Genomic DNA, 16,132 nt, shown 5'->3' with positions numbered 1-16,132 from the left:
ACAAAGGACTGCCACTACGTTGGTGCAGTAAGATTTAGGTGACAAAAGCTCTTTGGTTAAGGTCAGGAAGATGTTGGGATTTTGGGTAAATGTTAATGAAGTAAACTCGTTGTGCCTCATGTTTTAAATCACTTTTGACTTTTTCAGTATTTATCCATAATACCATAATCTTTCCAAAACCTTAACCAACTGCTGTGAGTGTCTAAACAGATCCATAAAAAAAGCTTAATCTTGCTTTAGTTCCTCATTATGTGGATATAAAAGAGAATCAGGGTGGCATTACGTATTGATTTTCTCTCGCAAATTAGTAGTATATAAATGTTTTAGGAGACAGGCTTGGAGACCCACAATGACAGATGAAATGGAAATTGAGAGGTGAAATGTGAAGGAAAGAGCAATAAAAGCAGATAATGAATTTCCTTTTACATGCAGTAACTGGATTTTAGCACACAGGCAAACTAAAAAGACAATATAACAGTATAAAATAACATAAATTGTGCATACAACAGCACAGAGATGGAAAATGAATGACTAAAACAGCCTGGAGACTGCTATTAGTGTGCTGTGTTGCTACTTTCATGGACATGTCAGTTCTCTCCATCATTCTTCTAGGGGCTTTTAAAGTTGACGTTTAAAGTTGGCAGCTCCAAATGGCAGCCGTTGCGTTTTCCAGTTTGAACATCTGGGGGATGCCAAACGCTGATGCACTTTCCAGCGATACTGTTCAGTAATTACGGCTGTATGTAAGTTTTTTCCCTTCGGCGTATCCCTGGGTTTTTGTTAGGGCTTCAGCCTGGGGGCATTGCTCAAATAAAGTGACCACTTTGTGAGCTTCATGTGATGCCTGCCCTAATATTCTTCGCCTGCTGCAGAATGTTTAGAAAATCTGTTTGTGTGCGAGTGATACGACGGAGGTTAATGAGTCTGTCGCTGTGACTAAATTGCCAGATACTGAATGAAGAATTAAAACCACGGAGGTAAGGTGAGCTTATTGGTGGGATTTACTGGTTCTCTGCCAGTTCCCTTCGAGCCAAATCCTCGAGACCAAAAGAGGAGAGCTTCCCACACACTCCACCTCTGGTCTCGTTTTTATTACTGATGTCTCCATGAAAGCCTCTTTCTGGCCACACTTGGGCGAAGCGGCGAATAAAAGGCCTTTGGCTGCGGAGAGTGAGAGAGATGAACAGGTGAGCAGAGTGTGGGAACCTTTAGATATGGATCTGAACGCCTCGATTATTTGACTGCAGAGGAAGGAGAGAGACGAAGACCTGTAGAGATAGAGAGGAAGAGGCAGGGCTGATAAAGGTCTACGTTTTATTCATTCAGTCTTTGTATTCCCATCAGTCATTACTGTCCTCCCCAGCTGGACTGATCTTGACTTTATGGGACACTGCTATAAAAAATAGAACCTCAGGTGATTCTCTTCACTCTGCTGATGATTCAGTGGTGATACATATGTATGAAGAAGCACCCATAAATCCACAGTCCACAGCGTGTGATCTAAACCCCCCCCCTGCAGCTCCTGTTCGCCAGCTGATGTGTTGATGTTGATGTCGATCCCATTACTTTCCCCCCAGCTGTGTACGAACAGTCCTGCGAGGCGTACAAACACAACGGCAACGCGTCGGGACATTTCTACATCGACGTGGACGGCAGCGGGCCAGTCAAACCACAACTGGTCTACTGCAACATGACAGGTGACACGCACACACACACACACACACACACACACACATACAGTACACAAACTTTCACTCCCCTTCTTCCTCCCATCATCAATCAACATTTTGTGTGCTTAACACTTACATGAATGTAAATGATGATGCTCCTCTCATCACTCTCTGACTCACTTCATCTTTCATCCTCCTTTTTCTACAAGGCTCTCCTGCATTCTGCTCCTATCTTTACCCCAATCTCTCTCTTTCCACTATTCATCTCCCCGTCTGTCTATGTCTCGGTGCTTTATGTAATTTGCATCACGATGATGTAGAGCTTTGTTGTTTTGATTTTTCTCCGCTTCATATTTATCTTTCCCTCTCTATGACAGTGCCTTTTGTGATAATTGTATAAATGTGAGTAGTGATTCTTTTCTTTCTTGTGGCTTCTTTCTCTCTTCTCTTTTGTTCGTCCTCTCTCTCCCGTCTTTCCTCATCCCATACACCACATGTCCAAAAGTGTGTGGAACATCTAAACGTTACAACCGTAAACAGGGCGCATTGATCTTCCGCTATAAATGGACTGCACTTATATAACACTATTCTAGTCTTATCGACCCACTCAAAGCACTTTACACTACTGCCACATTCCCCCATTCACACACACATTGATACAGCGCCCTGCTCTGTACGTACACACACATTGATACAGCGCCCTGCTCTGTACGTACAGCTTTCTACACACACTCAATCACCGATGATACATCGGGGACAATTCGGGGTTCAGTGTCTTGCCCAAGGACACTTTGATATGCGCACATGGAGGAGCAGGGAATCGAACCACTGACCTTCAGGTTAGCAAACGACCGGCTCTACCTCCTGAGCCACAGCCTCCACTCGATGGAGCCTTTTGTCTGAGTCATCGTTCTATGCCGTAGCATTTAGCTTTCACTTCAATAAGCGCTAACAGATCCAAACGCTGAAAGACAGCCTCAGAACAACAACAACAACTCAAGAACTTTATGTCAACAGGGGCACCCATGTACTTCTGGCTGTACAGTGTAAGTGTTGTAAATTAGATTCATGGGTCATGGGGCCAGCTGGGTTTTTTTTTTTTTTTTGGTTTCTTTTTTTAGACCAAGCAGCTGAACGTAGCTTTTCCTCAGAGCTGATGAACCAGAAGAACCCTTCACCTGATCAAAAGGCTTTGAGGAGAGAACAGCATCTCATTTGCTTTTAGAAACACGACCCGAGTCTCCCAAACTGTTTGAAACACAGAGAGGGGGAGGAGGGACGGGCTGGTTAACTTTTTCCCACAGTGCTCCGGTTTCCTGCGTTCACACCTTAAACTGCTATCCTTAACATTGAGAACGTGACACATGCGAGAGGTACAGGTGAGGTGAGGATGGATGTTTCCTGTAAGTTAAACAATGGAAGATATCTCTTCTTAACAATGGCAAGTGAGGAGTTCCTGTGTTTCTCCCATGGATATTAGTTTGCATAATAATCTGATCCTCTACTCAAGGAACTTAAAAGACTCTATTTTAAAGTTTGTTCCAGACATTTTTATACAAAAAAAAAAAAGCATAAATATGTGACAGAGGTGTTGGAGGAAAGCAAAATACAATGTCTAAAAAAAACCCCACCATAATTAGATTGGTATAGTTATGACTACAGATAGAGCCCATAGTTTACCCGTCCCTGAAAACTGTAGATAAAAGTCCTTTTCAGAACTAAAATGATTGTACTTCATGACAAAGGGGGCCAAGTCGATGATAAATTGGTTTAGGTGACTCTCGGCACGACCTCGGTTCTCCAAATCCAAACAAATGATCAACACTTGCAGCCCTTCGTCATATACGTACGTGTATAGAGCCTAGCCGCGTCTTACGTGATCGGGGCGTTAAAGTGCGTTCTCAGTCACTTTTGCTTCCGTATTTACCTCTGTCATTTTCTAATTCTTTGACATTGGGACATTGGAATTTGGTGTAATGCTCTACGCATGATAAAATTGTAAGATTCGTGATTAATTTCATTTACCTCTGTCATTTCCTAATCCTTTTATAATCTTTCGATAGTATTATATTTTAAAGAAGGAAAAAATGGCCCAAATACCTGGATGGCAGTGTGTATTTACTCAAGATCTTTCCTTCAAACAACTGAACCAATTTCTTTGGGTCCTCTGATTGGACAACTTAGCCATCATCTGTGTAGTAAATGTACATTACGGAACCGTTGCGATGCTTGACAACACATCCTGATGACGGGCTGAGCACGCCGAAACTTTGTAAATAAATAATAAATACACTGACCAACAGAAAGAGAACAGAAAATTTACTTTTCAAAATTAGAATGAGAATAAGCGAACTCTCCCGTTCCACGATCTCCAGCCTCAAGTTGCAAACAGAAGCCACAATGCCTTTGACCATGTAGTGTAATTTGCATCGTGGTAATGGTCGTGTATGCTTGTGTCCACCTATCCGCAGAGGAGAACACGTGGATGGTGATCCAGCACAACAACACAGAGCTGACCAGAGTCCGACCCTCTCCAGGTGTCAACCAGCATTTAGTTCGCTTTGACTACTCGACTGAGGAGGAACAACTGTTGGCTGCTATCAGCCAATCGGAGCACTGTGAACAGGAGCTGTCCTACCACTGCAGGAAGTCCCGCCTCCTCAACACGCCAGGTAATGGTTTTTGGTTTGTTTGTTTTGTTTTTTCTTCTTGCATCTTAGTCCCTTCCAACAGGAAGAAACGCAGGGAGAGTGGAATCACTCAGGTTGTTTTATACAATAGATGGTAGACAAGTCAAATGTCAAATTATTTCTGAAGGACAGCAGACTCTCCTCGTCTCTCACGATGTGTTATCCACATATACAGATTCAAAGGGGAAGTAACCGGTCACGCATAGAAAAATATCTCTAATGAATAAAGAAAGTTGTTCATGGTTCTTTTATGAATCAGACCTACAGGTCCACTTTTTTTTTTTTAAATTTTGATGGTGAATCTGAAAAACAAAAATAAAATCTAAAACTTCATAATACACTTGGATCTACTGAATCTATTATTCGTCTGTCAACTTCAGTGTAAAACGGTGACCATGACAAGACTTTCCCGCCCCTCGGGGCAGAAACAAGAGCTGTGGGACGACCTTCGAGGCGGAAGGCGGGAACGATTTCCCGGCCAAGCAAGAATAAGGGAAACGGGATTTAGCGCCTCTTTAGCTGGCTGGTGTACAATCGTGGCTCGGATTTTGCTCAGATTTTAGCTGAAAGATCCCCCCTGCTTCATTGACCGCCTCAGACTACATGAGGACAAACAGAAGATAGCTTTAAGATAGTGAAATATTCAGTCAATGCTTTTATTCATGTATTTTATTTTGTCTATCAAGGACACGACTTACTGAAGTTGCAACCACTGAATCCCGCCTGCTTCACTTTTTGTGTGTCACTGACTCTAATTTGAGTGAGTTATGAGGACTGTATCATTTTGTACAAAAAAGAAATGCTGTGGAGAAAACAATTTAACTCCCCGCAGGTCCACGCAATCTTCCCGCTCTACCAGATGAAAAGAAAGTAATTGTTAGTCTCATTGCTTCAAATTTAATCAGGGTCCAAGGATTTTCTTCCTATTCAGCAGCGAGCCAGGCAAATGGATTGTGTACAATTTGTATAAATCTCTCGTTCTTTTTGACTGAGCATTGAGTCCAATTAGTTTGTCTGGGTTTTGTTTTTTTGTTTATTTTTTAAAAATTGTCTCACGAGTAATTAACTGACCCTAACGCTGTGACTTAGAATCAGTTAAACCACCAGAAGTGTTTAGAGACGCGTTTTTCTTGTGGGAAACACTGCTTATATATATAAATGCATACATATTATTATTATACAGACAGGATTTCAGCATTTATCTTTAATTTTCTATTTTTTTTTTCTTTGCATTCAAGCAGCGTACAGTGTTATAATTTTACAACTTCAGAGAAAACTGCTGCAGGGCATCGGGATAAGCTTTCGATATTAATGCCCTCTGTCCATCTTCTGTCTGGCTGCAGCCCAGACAGTTAGCAGGGCAACAAGGCTGGAACCATTAAGGGCACAGTAGGTGGACTGAGGAAAGAAAAAGGTTAAGAGACAGATGGGTGGATGGAGGGTGTGTTTTACTTCCTCGGTATTTAGTTTATGGTCTTACAGTGGCTCACAATAAAGCGCCTTTTTAGAAAGGTTTCAGCCTGTACAGCAACATTACAAGTAAAGATTAGCACATAATGTATTGACCAGAGCAACAATATCCAGCCAGTTTTTATGGATATAGGGTTGTTGTGTTCCAGTAAGGACAGATTTTTTATTTATTTATTTATCTTTCTTGGATGAGGAGATGGATGGAAAGGCAAAAAGTTGTGAAATTCACAACGTTCTCATATTAACAACGCACACAACTCGCTGACATTTTTTACATCACGGCCGCAATTTTTTTTTCAAAGAAGTGTTTTCAAGTTTTATCGTAGGAGCCAAGATGTAGTTGGCAGCCTTTCTTGGGTGAAGAGAAGTGAAGTGAAAGCAGCACTCAACAAAAAAGTTTTATGTATCTGTTTTAGTGCAACTTTGAACCTATAATTTGTTAGGGCTGTTTCAGATGTTATGATGTCTATAAAAGTTACTGTGTTTAAATGACTGACTAGTCTCACAGGTCACCAGGGCCACCAAGATTTCCGAAGACTCCTTAGTTTTTACACAGCACGACATCTTCTCGAGGAGCATTTAGTTATTTCCTCGCAGCGCACATCTCTTTGTCTTGTGTCCCAAGAAAATACCTTCGTGTGAGCACGATGAGTGGAAAGACCGGGACAGGATCCTGAAGTAAGACTCTGCCGTAAAAGGCTGAACCTGATGCCGCACGAATGTTTCCTCACGCGTGCGGGTTTATCATGTGTGTGTTTCAGAGGGCTCTCCGCTCAGCTGGTGGCTCGGCGGTCCCGGCCCCGGTCGTCTCCAGACCTACTGGGGCGGAGCTCAGCCGGGCAGCCGGCAGTGTGCCTGCGGCCTGCAGGGCGACTGTGTGGACCCGCAACACTACTGCAACTGTGACGCCGACCGCATGGAGTGGTACTGAAATTATACTATATATCTTTCCCCACCATTTATAGTCACGAGGTAATGTTTTTTTTTGGGGGTGTCTTCAAGTTTAAGCATCTATTTTAGGCACCAACAGGCCATCATGTGTCGAGAAAAAGAAAACGGACGACTTCAAGGGGTGGAAAGGCAGAGTGCGCCATTATACAAGGTCACCTTTCACTTGGAAGACAGAATTTTTGTGTAATAACTGGTAAACCGTGATGACGGCTTTAAAAATCGGCAGCGCTTTCAAGGAAGTAAAAATAATGGAATTCGACATGAAAGTAAAGGCTTACATAGCAGTTTGTTCGGTAATACACTGGTGACCTTTTCTAAAAATGTAAAAACAGTAATCTAGCAAGTTTTGAGGAAGAATCAATGGGGCGGGGGCCCATTTCAGATTAGTGTGATGTTAATTTTATTACTTAAATGTCCCTTGTTGGTGCCTTTTGCATTAACAAGCAGTTGGATATTACAGCGATGTGTAAATAAAGGCAGGATATCATTTCAATCAGGAGAAACAAATTTAAAGAAAAGTGAGGATATGAATTTTTGTAGAAATGGTTCTGTTTGTCATAAAATACACAGAATTACTCAATACTTGGCTCAATTGGCTGATGAAAACAGCAGGAACACTGAGAAATAATCGGACTACAAAATATACAAGACAAAAACAGAAAAGATACGTATGAAATTTGATTTCCTGCGGGATACCAAGCACCACTGAGAATGCTGTCCCTGCTTGACTTGTACGTTTGGTGGTTAAGCAAACATCAAATCAACTGCGATAAATCGAGCCCGGGAAGAAACAAAACAGTTTTAACATCCCCTCATGTTGTAAGCAATCCTGCCATCAAACACTTCCTTTCCTCTATCATTCCTCTACCAACGGTCCCAACTGTCTCTGCCTTGCCACCTCTATTTTTATGTACCGGAGCTGCCGCGGCTGCCCTTCAATATTTCATCAGACTCACAAGGTGCCGCGTACACTCAGTCCTGAGTGTATTTTTCATTCCCAACGTTCCCCGGCGACGCGGCTAACAGGTCATCTACGGCACCTATAGCTGGGCGTGGGCCTGAGTGGACAGGAGGTGTCCCGCTCTTGGAGCTGCTGGTCAAAAAAAACCGCCACGCACTGAGAGTTGAGCGTCTGGATGGTCATAATTTGGTTAAGGGAGTGAATACGCGCACACACACACACTGCAGTGTTTTGCATCAGCTTGTCGCCACATGTAATATTGTTACAAGAGTGATGTAACATTAAAAACATACACACCGATAAATCTGTGGCAAGCAAATGAGCATAGTTTGGGTTTTGTGATTGGTGTGTTTTTGTTAAATCTTGTCTTTCCTTTTTGTTCTTTTACACATCAAACTGTGTCCTCATCCTCCTGCTTCCTCTTTATCTTCTCCTTAACTTTGCCTTTCTCTCCTCAAAATGTTTTTGTCTTTCGTCTCTCTTCTTTTTTTCTCCCCCTCTTTCTTCACTTCCTCCTCCTGTTTTTCCTCCACCAGGGCCGAAGACTCGGGCCTGCTTATCCACAAGGAGAGCCTCCCCGTCAGGTCTCTGGTGCTGGGTGACATCCAGAGGCCAGGGTCAGAGGCCACCTACAGGGTGGGACCGCTCCGTTGCCATGGAGACAGTGAGTCACACAGAGCGACTCCATGAACACAAACTTTGGCAACAGCTCGCAACGTCAAGCTTTTTCATCACTTTTTAGTGGAGACTCCTTTTGCGTCTTAACTCGGCTTCGTTCTGTGTAATCTGAAGTGTTGGAGGCTTTTGGCAACTTGACTAAACATGATTTTGTTTTGAGTTTTATTCAAACCTAATCAAAGCAACCATTCGTTCTTTCCTCTTTTAATTATTTTGTAATTGCAGTCTTTAACACCTGAAAAGCAACGCATTTGATACAAATGTCAAAGCATGGCCAGCAGCACTGTATACCTTTGGTTTCAGTTCGTTTGCTTAACCCTCTAGGTCATTTGTTCCTGATGTGACAGTGAGGGTGTGTGTGTGTGTGTGTGTTTTTCAGAGAACTTCTGGAACGCTGCCTTTTTCGACAAGGAGACGTCGTACCTCCACTTCCCCACCTTCCACGGAGAGCTGAGCGCGGACATCTCCTTCCTGTTCAAAACCACGGCCTCCTCGGGTGTGTTCCTGGAGAACCTGGGCATCAAAGACTTCATCCGGATCGAACTGAGCTGTGAGTAGGAGATGAATCCAGACACACCTAAAGGCAACATGTGTGTGCATCATTTTAAGTCCTTGATGGTGTGTGGTTTTACAGCATGACAGCAAAACTATTGTATTGTTCCTTTATTTCTATTTACGGGCCTACTAGTGATGCAGTTAGAAGATGCTGTAGAAGTTAACTTTGGATTATACTTTATTCACTCTTAATCTAATTTTCAAATGAAGTTTGGTCCTTTTTTTGTCTCTTTTTGTTGAACTGTGACCACGTGCACTTCACAAAAACATTACAGCTTGTTTGCATTGCCTTCCCAGTGCTCGGAATAAAGTGTTTTGTCTACGTCTGGAGGCCTTACAGTGGAGGATGGTTTGCTGAAAGGCTGGACTGTGTGGAGTTTCTGTTTTCCTCTAGCGCTGCTTGTCTGTTTCCAACATTTTATTTTTCGCTTTAGGCTGCGCTGTTTGTTTCCGAATCCATTTTCTCCCCCCCCCTCAGGCTGCAGTTGAATGCATTGTACACACCCCTGTGGATACCATACTCTGGTCCATGTGGGACAGCATTGCATTAACCACACAACCAATAAAATGTGAGCAAGATTACACCTATAAAGAGGAGCTCATAATGACTGCAGGCATATTTTTTGCAACCTTGTTTTTAATTTTACATTTGTTTCATGAACTATCAGGGGCATTTTATCCATGACCCTCCTTTAATTCCTGTCTCTTGCATAATGCGCACATTTATGGGCACCACAGTGTGTCATTTAGATTATGACGGTAATAACCAACAGGGTGTTATTTGGTTTATGGGTGCCATGGAGATGTGGTGGGGTGTGAGATGTATGTTTATAGCCAACTGTAGATTGTATCATTTGAAATATAGCTGTATTACCCAACAAGGTGTCCTTGTGCTTATATGGTTATGACAGTAATGCAGTGAGGTATGAAGTACACATTTATGGGCAGCAATGGTGTGTGTCATTTTAAGTAGGCCTGTACAAATGCCTTGAATCACCCATTGTTGCCTGTTGAAGCTCTTTCACCTCACTTCACCCTTTTAGTTTGGTTGTTTTTTTTGTTGTGTTGTAATTTGGAGGGAGTTGTTTAGAAAAAAAAAAGTGTGTGGTGGGGGGGGGGTAAGGGACCCACACAGAATCTAATACAGGGACAGTGCTGCAACAGCAGCCTCTCTCCTCGGGGAAATCATTGTCAGCCTGGTTGTTCCAGTTCTGGATACTGCTGCTCTGTTTCCGGCCGGCCCCCGATCGCTCTGTAACGCTGTGGCCAGGCCTGACAACAACGTCTAAACATAGTTATCGCGGGATGCTTGGATATTGTTTCATCTCGTGCTGTACTCACCCGCAGTAATACATCCTCACCTTCCACCAGCAAAACACGAAGAGTGATGGTTTTGCTTCGTCCGTACTCTCCTAAATCTTTTGCCGTCGGTGGAGCGGACAGGGAAGAACAAACACAGGCGTCTGGCACCGAGCTGCTGCCCATGGCGCTGACCAAGAGCTGCATTTGAAGGGCTGAGGCGCTTGAGGCGCTGGCCGCGGTCCTGAACCTGATGCCGGGGCTCAGAGGGAAACTCTTCTGGGGACAGCGGTGGAAGAAGTTTTCAGATCCTATAATCGATATTTTGATTTAAAAAAAATAATTAAACGACAATGTGAAAACAATGTGAAGACAATGTGAGAAAGGATTACTTGTAGCGATGACCCTTCAGAGAACTATCACCTGGATCTGCAGCTCCCCTCGGCTTTACAGAGCTTGAGAGTAGGTTTCAGCTCAGTGTTCAGCTGTCCGCCCGCAACCACTGTTTTGGTTTCACTCTCACCGCTCTCATAGCATCGTTTTCAGCCACAACAGGCAGCGGTTTTCAGGAGAAAAAGCTCTAAAAAAAAAAAAAAAAAACAACCCACTGTGCACCACCCCTTCAGCACCAGGCAGCAGACAGACACATTTAGCATTTAGCTAACAGGGAGTTGGTCACTTGGAGAACCAGAAACAGAGGTAAAAGAAAGAAAATACTGGATTTACATTTATCAGGCGGAGACAAAAAAGTGGTCATTTTTGCTCCATAGCTGGTGGATGTGTAAAATGAGCAGCTGTTTGCTAACAGGTTCACCATATCAACTTAAAAAGTTGATGATATGGCAATGTTGTGTACCCAATGTGTGTCCGCTGCCCCCAACTGGTCAAAAACAAAACAACTAAAAATACTACAAAGTTAAGTAGAAATAAGAGCATAAACACTATTATAAGTGAAATTCTTACATCAAAAATTTCACAAAATTAAAAGTTTGGAAGTTTTGACAATAAAAAATGGCTTTTAACATTCAGTCCTCATTTCAATTTTGAAAAAGCAACTTAAGGTGTGTCGCTAATTTGATGAGGATACGTTCGTTACCACAGAATTTAATGTTTCCAAATGTCCATCTGGTCCTAAGGTTAGCGTTGCTGAGGACAAACTACAGTATTTCCTTAGGAACTGTAGTTCATACGCAGTTCCTTCCTGGCTTGATCGCAATACCACGTAAGCAGTAACACACAAGAGGGTGGCCTGATATATGAGAATAAAGTGCCAACAACGGAGTCGTTGCCGTACAGAGACTAATCTTTTACATCAGGACACCTCAGAGTGGGTTACACATATATCATGGCCACTTAACCCACTTTTTAAAGCATCACCAATAAAATATATTCAGGTATCAAAAGTCAAAGCACAAATTCTTCACCCTTTCAGTGTTACATCGTTACTATACCATACTTTATATTTATGTGGCATAAATATAAAGTAAATACACCTTAACACTCTTTTGGGTTGTTCATTCTGTAACCATATATAATATCTTGTAACTTATCATATGTTTTATGTGTAAAGTCTCTACGGAATCTGCCGTGTATGTACAGCCGTCGCATAAATACAGTGGGGTCAAGAGGACCAGAAGATAAATCTGCACTTGCCTCAGTCGCCTGCGTGACTTTGTGCATTTTTGCTTTCACATCGCGAGGCCTCGCAAGCTGCAGTGAAGAACATTATAGCTTTCCGGAGAGAAGCAGCACACAGTCTAGTTCTTCCATTTAATCAGTACATAACCTCTTCCCGGGCTCTCTAGTCTTTTGTTTGTTGTTATCCTGTGAGAACTGTTCCCAGTCCGCTTAGTTAGAAGCTCCGCTGGCTTTAGTGTTTGTTGTTTTGTTGTGAGAGAGTAATTAAACTTCTTTCCAGAGAGCCCTGCATATGCCCCGTCTGCTTTTTTGCTCTCCATACACTCGGGTCCCTCCTACCTGCTTGTTAAGTCTGTTGTCTGTACTCCCAGTTGTGGCGCTGGCAGGTCTCAGATGACTGGCTGGAGCGGTGTGGAAATGTGCAGCTATAAAATGAAGATTCAATCCAGCCGCACTTGGCAAGATTTTTACGCGGAGGTACACCTGTCTCCTCAAACTAAATCATAAAATGGAGGTTTCAACACAGACGTCCCCCTTCCCATTGACTGAGATATGGCCGCGTTCTGTTTGCACAAATTGAAAGATGGTGTGGCTTTGTGGTTTTCTGTGTCCAGAAGAAATGACAAGTGAACACCACATTTGAATTGTCTCCTTAACAGCAGCAATGAAAGAGCGTTCTGTCCAAAGAAAAGCTGGGACTCCATATTTCATCTCCATGTGGTTGTCGTTACATTTTGTTTTTGTAAAGTTTAGAGCTTTTAAAATTGAAAAATTAAATTAAAAATTGTATCACTGGAATTTTAATTCCAGTACTTTATTGAAAAATTAATGAATTGAACTGATTACTGCTCAGTAAGACCAGAAGTTTTTGTGAAAAATGATTTGGGTGACAGAGAAACCTACCTTATCTCCTGGATTACATTTGGTTTTGTCGGGGGAAAACGTTTGTTTTAATTAGACTGTCTCAACGCTGTATTATCAGAATCTTTGATTTGTAGAAGAAGAATTCAAAAACACAATAAAATGCACCCGCTTCACCGGGCTAGAGTAATTGTATGGTTTGGTTGACAAATGGTAAGGTGTTGAATACTTATCTAAACTCACACGGCACATTGTGTCTCTTTTCATGCTTCCCTCTGTCCCCTTCCTTTCTCCTCTCCCTCTTTTTCTCCATTATCTATATCAATCCCCCTCTATCTCCATTCAAATTCTTTTTTCCTCTTTATCTCCTCCATCCCGCCGTCCCCCCTCAATCAGCCTCCACTCAGGTGCTCTTCTCCTTCGATGTGGGTAACGGCCCGCTGGAGGTGCGCGTGGGGTCGAGCGTCCCGCTGGACGACAACCGGTGGCATCGGGTCCGAGCCGAGCGGAACGTCAAGGAGGCGTCGCTTCGATTGGACGAGCTTCCTGCCGCCACGCAGGAGGCTCCTGCGGACGGGCACTTCCACCTGCAGCTCAACAGCCAGCTGTTCATAGGTGAGGAGCGTGATGTTCCGCTGTATTCATGACGACCAAAGGTCCTTACAATTGTCAAGCAGGGAGGAAAATCCTTAATCATATGTTGTTTATCCAGTTTCTTTTTTTAAGATTATAAAACCGCCCTTTATAATTTTACACAGGAGACTTTTTCTGTCTGTGTGAATTTTTGCCTCATTAGTCTCAGTTGCTGGCGGGTTCAAGGCCCCTTCTTAAATCTTGTGGGACTGGAAGATCATCAGTCTCTCTCTTTCTCTCCATCTCTTTTACTTGCTTCGTTTCTTTTATCCTTTTTGCTCTCGAGAGAACCAGTAGCTCAGTGTTTCTGTCTCTTCAGCTCCTCCTGAAGTTAGGAGCTTGATCAAAGAACTTTTAGTCAAATGATTTTTTTTTTTCCTCCTCCTCAAATTCTCATCAGAAGATATTTTATGACACATAAAGACAAGTTAATGGCTTTGTATTGTTACTCAGAGCTTTCGTACAGAAAAGGTCATTTACATACCATCTGCATAAAATGTGCCCTAACTAAAGGTAAAAAAAAGTTATGTTTACATCCACTGTTTCTCACCAAAGCACATCGTATCTATTCTTAAGGGCTGATAAATATGTTGAATGCATTTCCTTCTCAATCAGACATTTGCAGGGCCAGCTCTTGTAATGATTTGGAAGCTACATTGCCGACATCTGTGTTTGCTTGTCAGCGCTGCCTTGACACATTGCTGCCACCAACAGTTCTGATCATTAGAATAGCGTAGAACTAGAACTGTATATCACGTAACCGGCGTACGATACACAAACAAACCGCTCTTCAAAACATTGCTCCATAGTGCAACTACTGGTCGAAAACTTCACTGGGCACCTTTAATAGGCAAAAGACGCACACACAAAGAAACAAACAAAAAAAAAAAACTGAGCACGGTTAACTAACTCTCATGGGGATACATTGCAGTGAATTATAAAACTGGGAAAATCAGTTATGCGAAACCAGTTCAGTCAGGTTGAGGTCTCCTGACTTTACCAATGAAGACCCTCTAGGCATATGTAAAAAAGGCCGCTTTAGAGAGAAGTAGATAATTAGTGTTTGTGTGAAAGTCAAGGGGCATGACTAGTTTTAAGATTTAACATCGACAACATTCTAAGTGAAATAGATCAACTATTTCTCAGTTGCATTATTCATTCAGGTTCTGCTGTTTGGCCTAGAAGAGAGACAATATATAAGACTGACTCCTCTGCTCTTAAAATCACTTTGGCTGCTTCGCATGTTCTATGATGCTACTGATGGATTTTCGTGAAGTGGTACTAAGTACTGAAGATGCCACTTTGACACATTTATATTTAAGGGGTCTAACACCGTACCTCTCGATCTACATCCAAACCAGAGACACTCTGTAAGATCACTTCCTGTACTACCTGTGACTGATCTCTAAACTTCACTGAGTGTTGTGTTTCCCCATGAGGCTAGAAATAACCCCCCCCCTTTTTTTTTTTTACATTTCTTTATCTGCTATTGGCTTAAACTTGTTGTCTGCAAAGCAGTATTGGATATGAAAGATGCTGAGTCTCTTCAAATTCCTGATCAAGGACTCAAGGCGGCAGCAAGTCTGACCTCCTCTTACAGACCCACATGCTGAAAAAGAGAACTCAAACTGCCATTGGCCAAACGCCACCAGCTGCTCAGCACCACTGGATGTGAACGGGCTGAGTCGATGGTTTCCGACCACTGAGACATAATCACATTCAATAAATAAACATGCAGCAGGGAGCGCTCATTTATAGTGTAGCGTGCGATGTGATTTCTTGCAGCGAGGGTCTTTAAATAATCTGTAACGGAATCTGAACCTGTAAATTTTTCACTAGCAGCCATGTGATCAACACACTGCACACTGAGAGTACCTAACTACCAGCTTCATCAATACTGCACCTCCGTTTATCTCAGCTTCATCGGTTCAGTTCTACAAGTCTCATTCTCTACTAAACCTCTGAGTCTCTGTGTAGAACTGCGGGGGGGGTATAATGAAAACCCATCACTTATTATCAGGATTTATCATTCTGTAAATATTATGTATGTCACTTCACATCAGAAAACACACAAACCAAAACAAACAAACCAACAAACAGTGATGAGATTGGACAAAGGCGGCGGCGGCGGCGGCAGCAGAGGAATCAAGCTAGATATTGATTCGCTCCATGTGTTTAGCCGATAAGCCGCTTTGAATAGCCAGCAGGTCACCACCGTCAGCCTAAACCCATGTGTGTTTGCCTCTGAGTTGTAGAGTACAATTGAGTGGTGACAGCTTCATAGAAATGTGCTGAATATTTGGCTTGATGGTCATAAATTGATGTGCAGAGTTTCCACCCTCCCTGTTTAGTCTAAGAACAGTAACAAGTATAATGTATTTTCTGTTAAACTCTACTTGAAAAAGCTATTTAGAGTGAAAAGCTCAGCTTTTCTGCAATCGTAAGCTGTACAAGCTTTATTATTATGCATAGCTTATGTATGAGTTGTAATCCGGCCTTCGACAAATTCATAAGGAAAACTGTTTACTTTTGTTTGGATTTCCAGTCTCTGCATGCATTTTGAATGACTAAGCTATATTGTCATGTGCAGTGCATTTATGAGACAGATTTTTATTTCAGTCGACTTATTTGTATTAATTACAAAGCGCAGTGTTGTCTTGTATGAATTCATAAGACATAATTCTACAAACAGTGCATTTATGAGCCTTAATTATTCCTTGTACAGA

At 42.4% G+C, this 16,132-nt stretch overlaps 1 protein-coding gene across 1 annotated transcript in view; it reads left to right on the top strand.

Annotated features, from left to right (window-relative positions):
* The window catches only part of LOC120798995 (contactin-associated protein-like 4), a gene marked incomplete at its 5' end in the record, with an annotated part of 78,482 nt that overhangs the window by 40,235 nt on the left and 22,115 nt on the right, over nt 1–16,132 (top strand). Inside the window, 6 exon segments of the mRNA XM_040143794.1 lie at nt 1,578–1,697; nt 4,142–4,342; nt 6,592–6,754; nt 8,279–8,406; nt 8,800–8,970; nt 13,170–13,388. Of these exon segments, the coding sequence (XP_039999728.1) occupies nt 1,578–1,697; nt 4,142–4,342; nt 6,592–6,754; nt 8,279–8,406; nt 8,800–8,970; nt 13,170–13,388 (1,002 nt within the window).

This window comes from Xiphias gladius, chromosome 14 (assembly GCF_016859285.1).
Source record: "Xiphias gladius isolate SHS-SW01 ecotype Sanya breed wild chromosome 14, ASM1685928v1, whole genome shotgun sequence".
Lineage (NCBI taxonomy): Eukaryota > Metazoa > Chordata > Actinopteri > Istiophoriformes > Xiphiidae > Xiphias > Xiphias gladius.
Note: the sequence above shows the minus strand (reverse complement) of the source record. Positions and strands in the feature narration are given on the sequence as shown.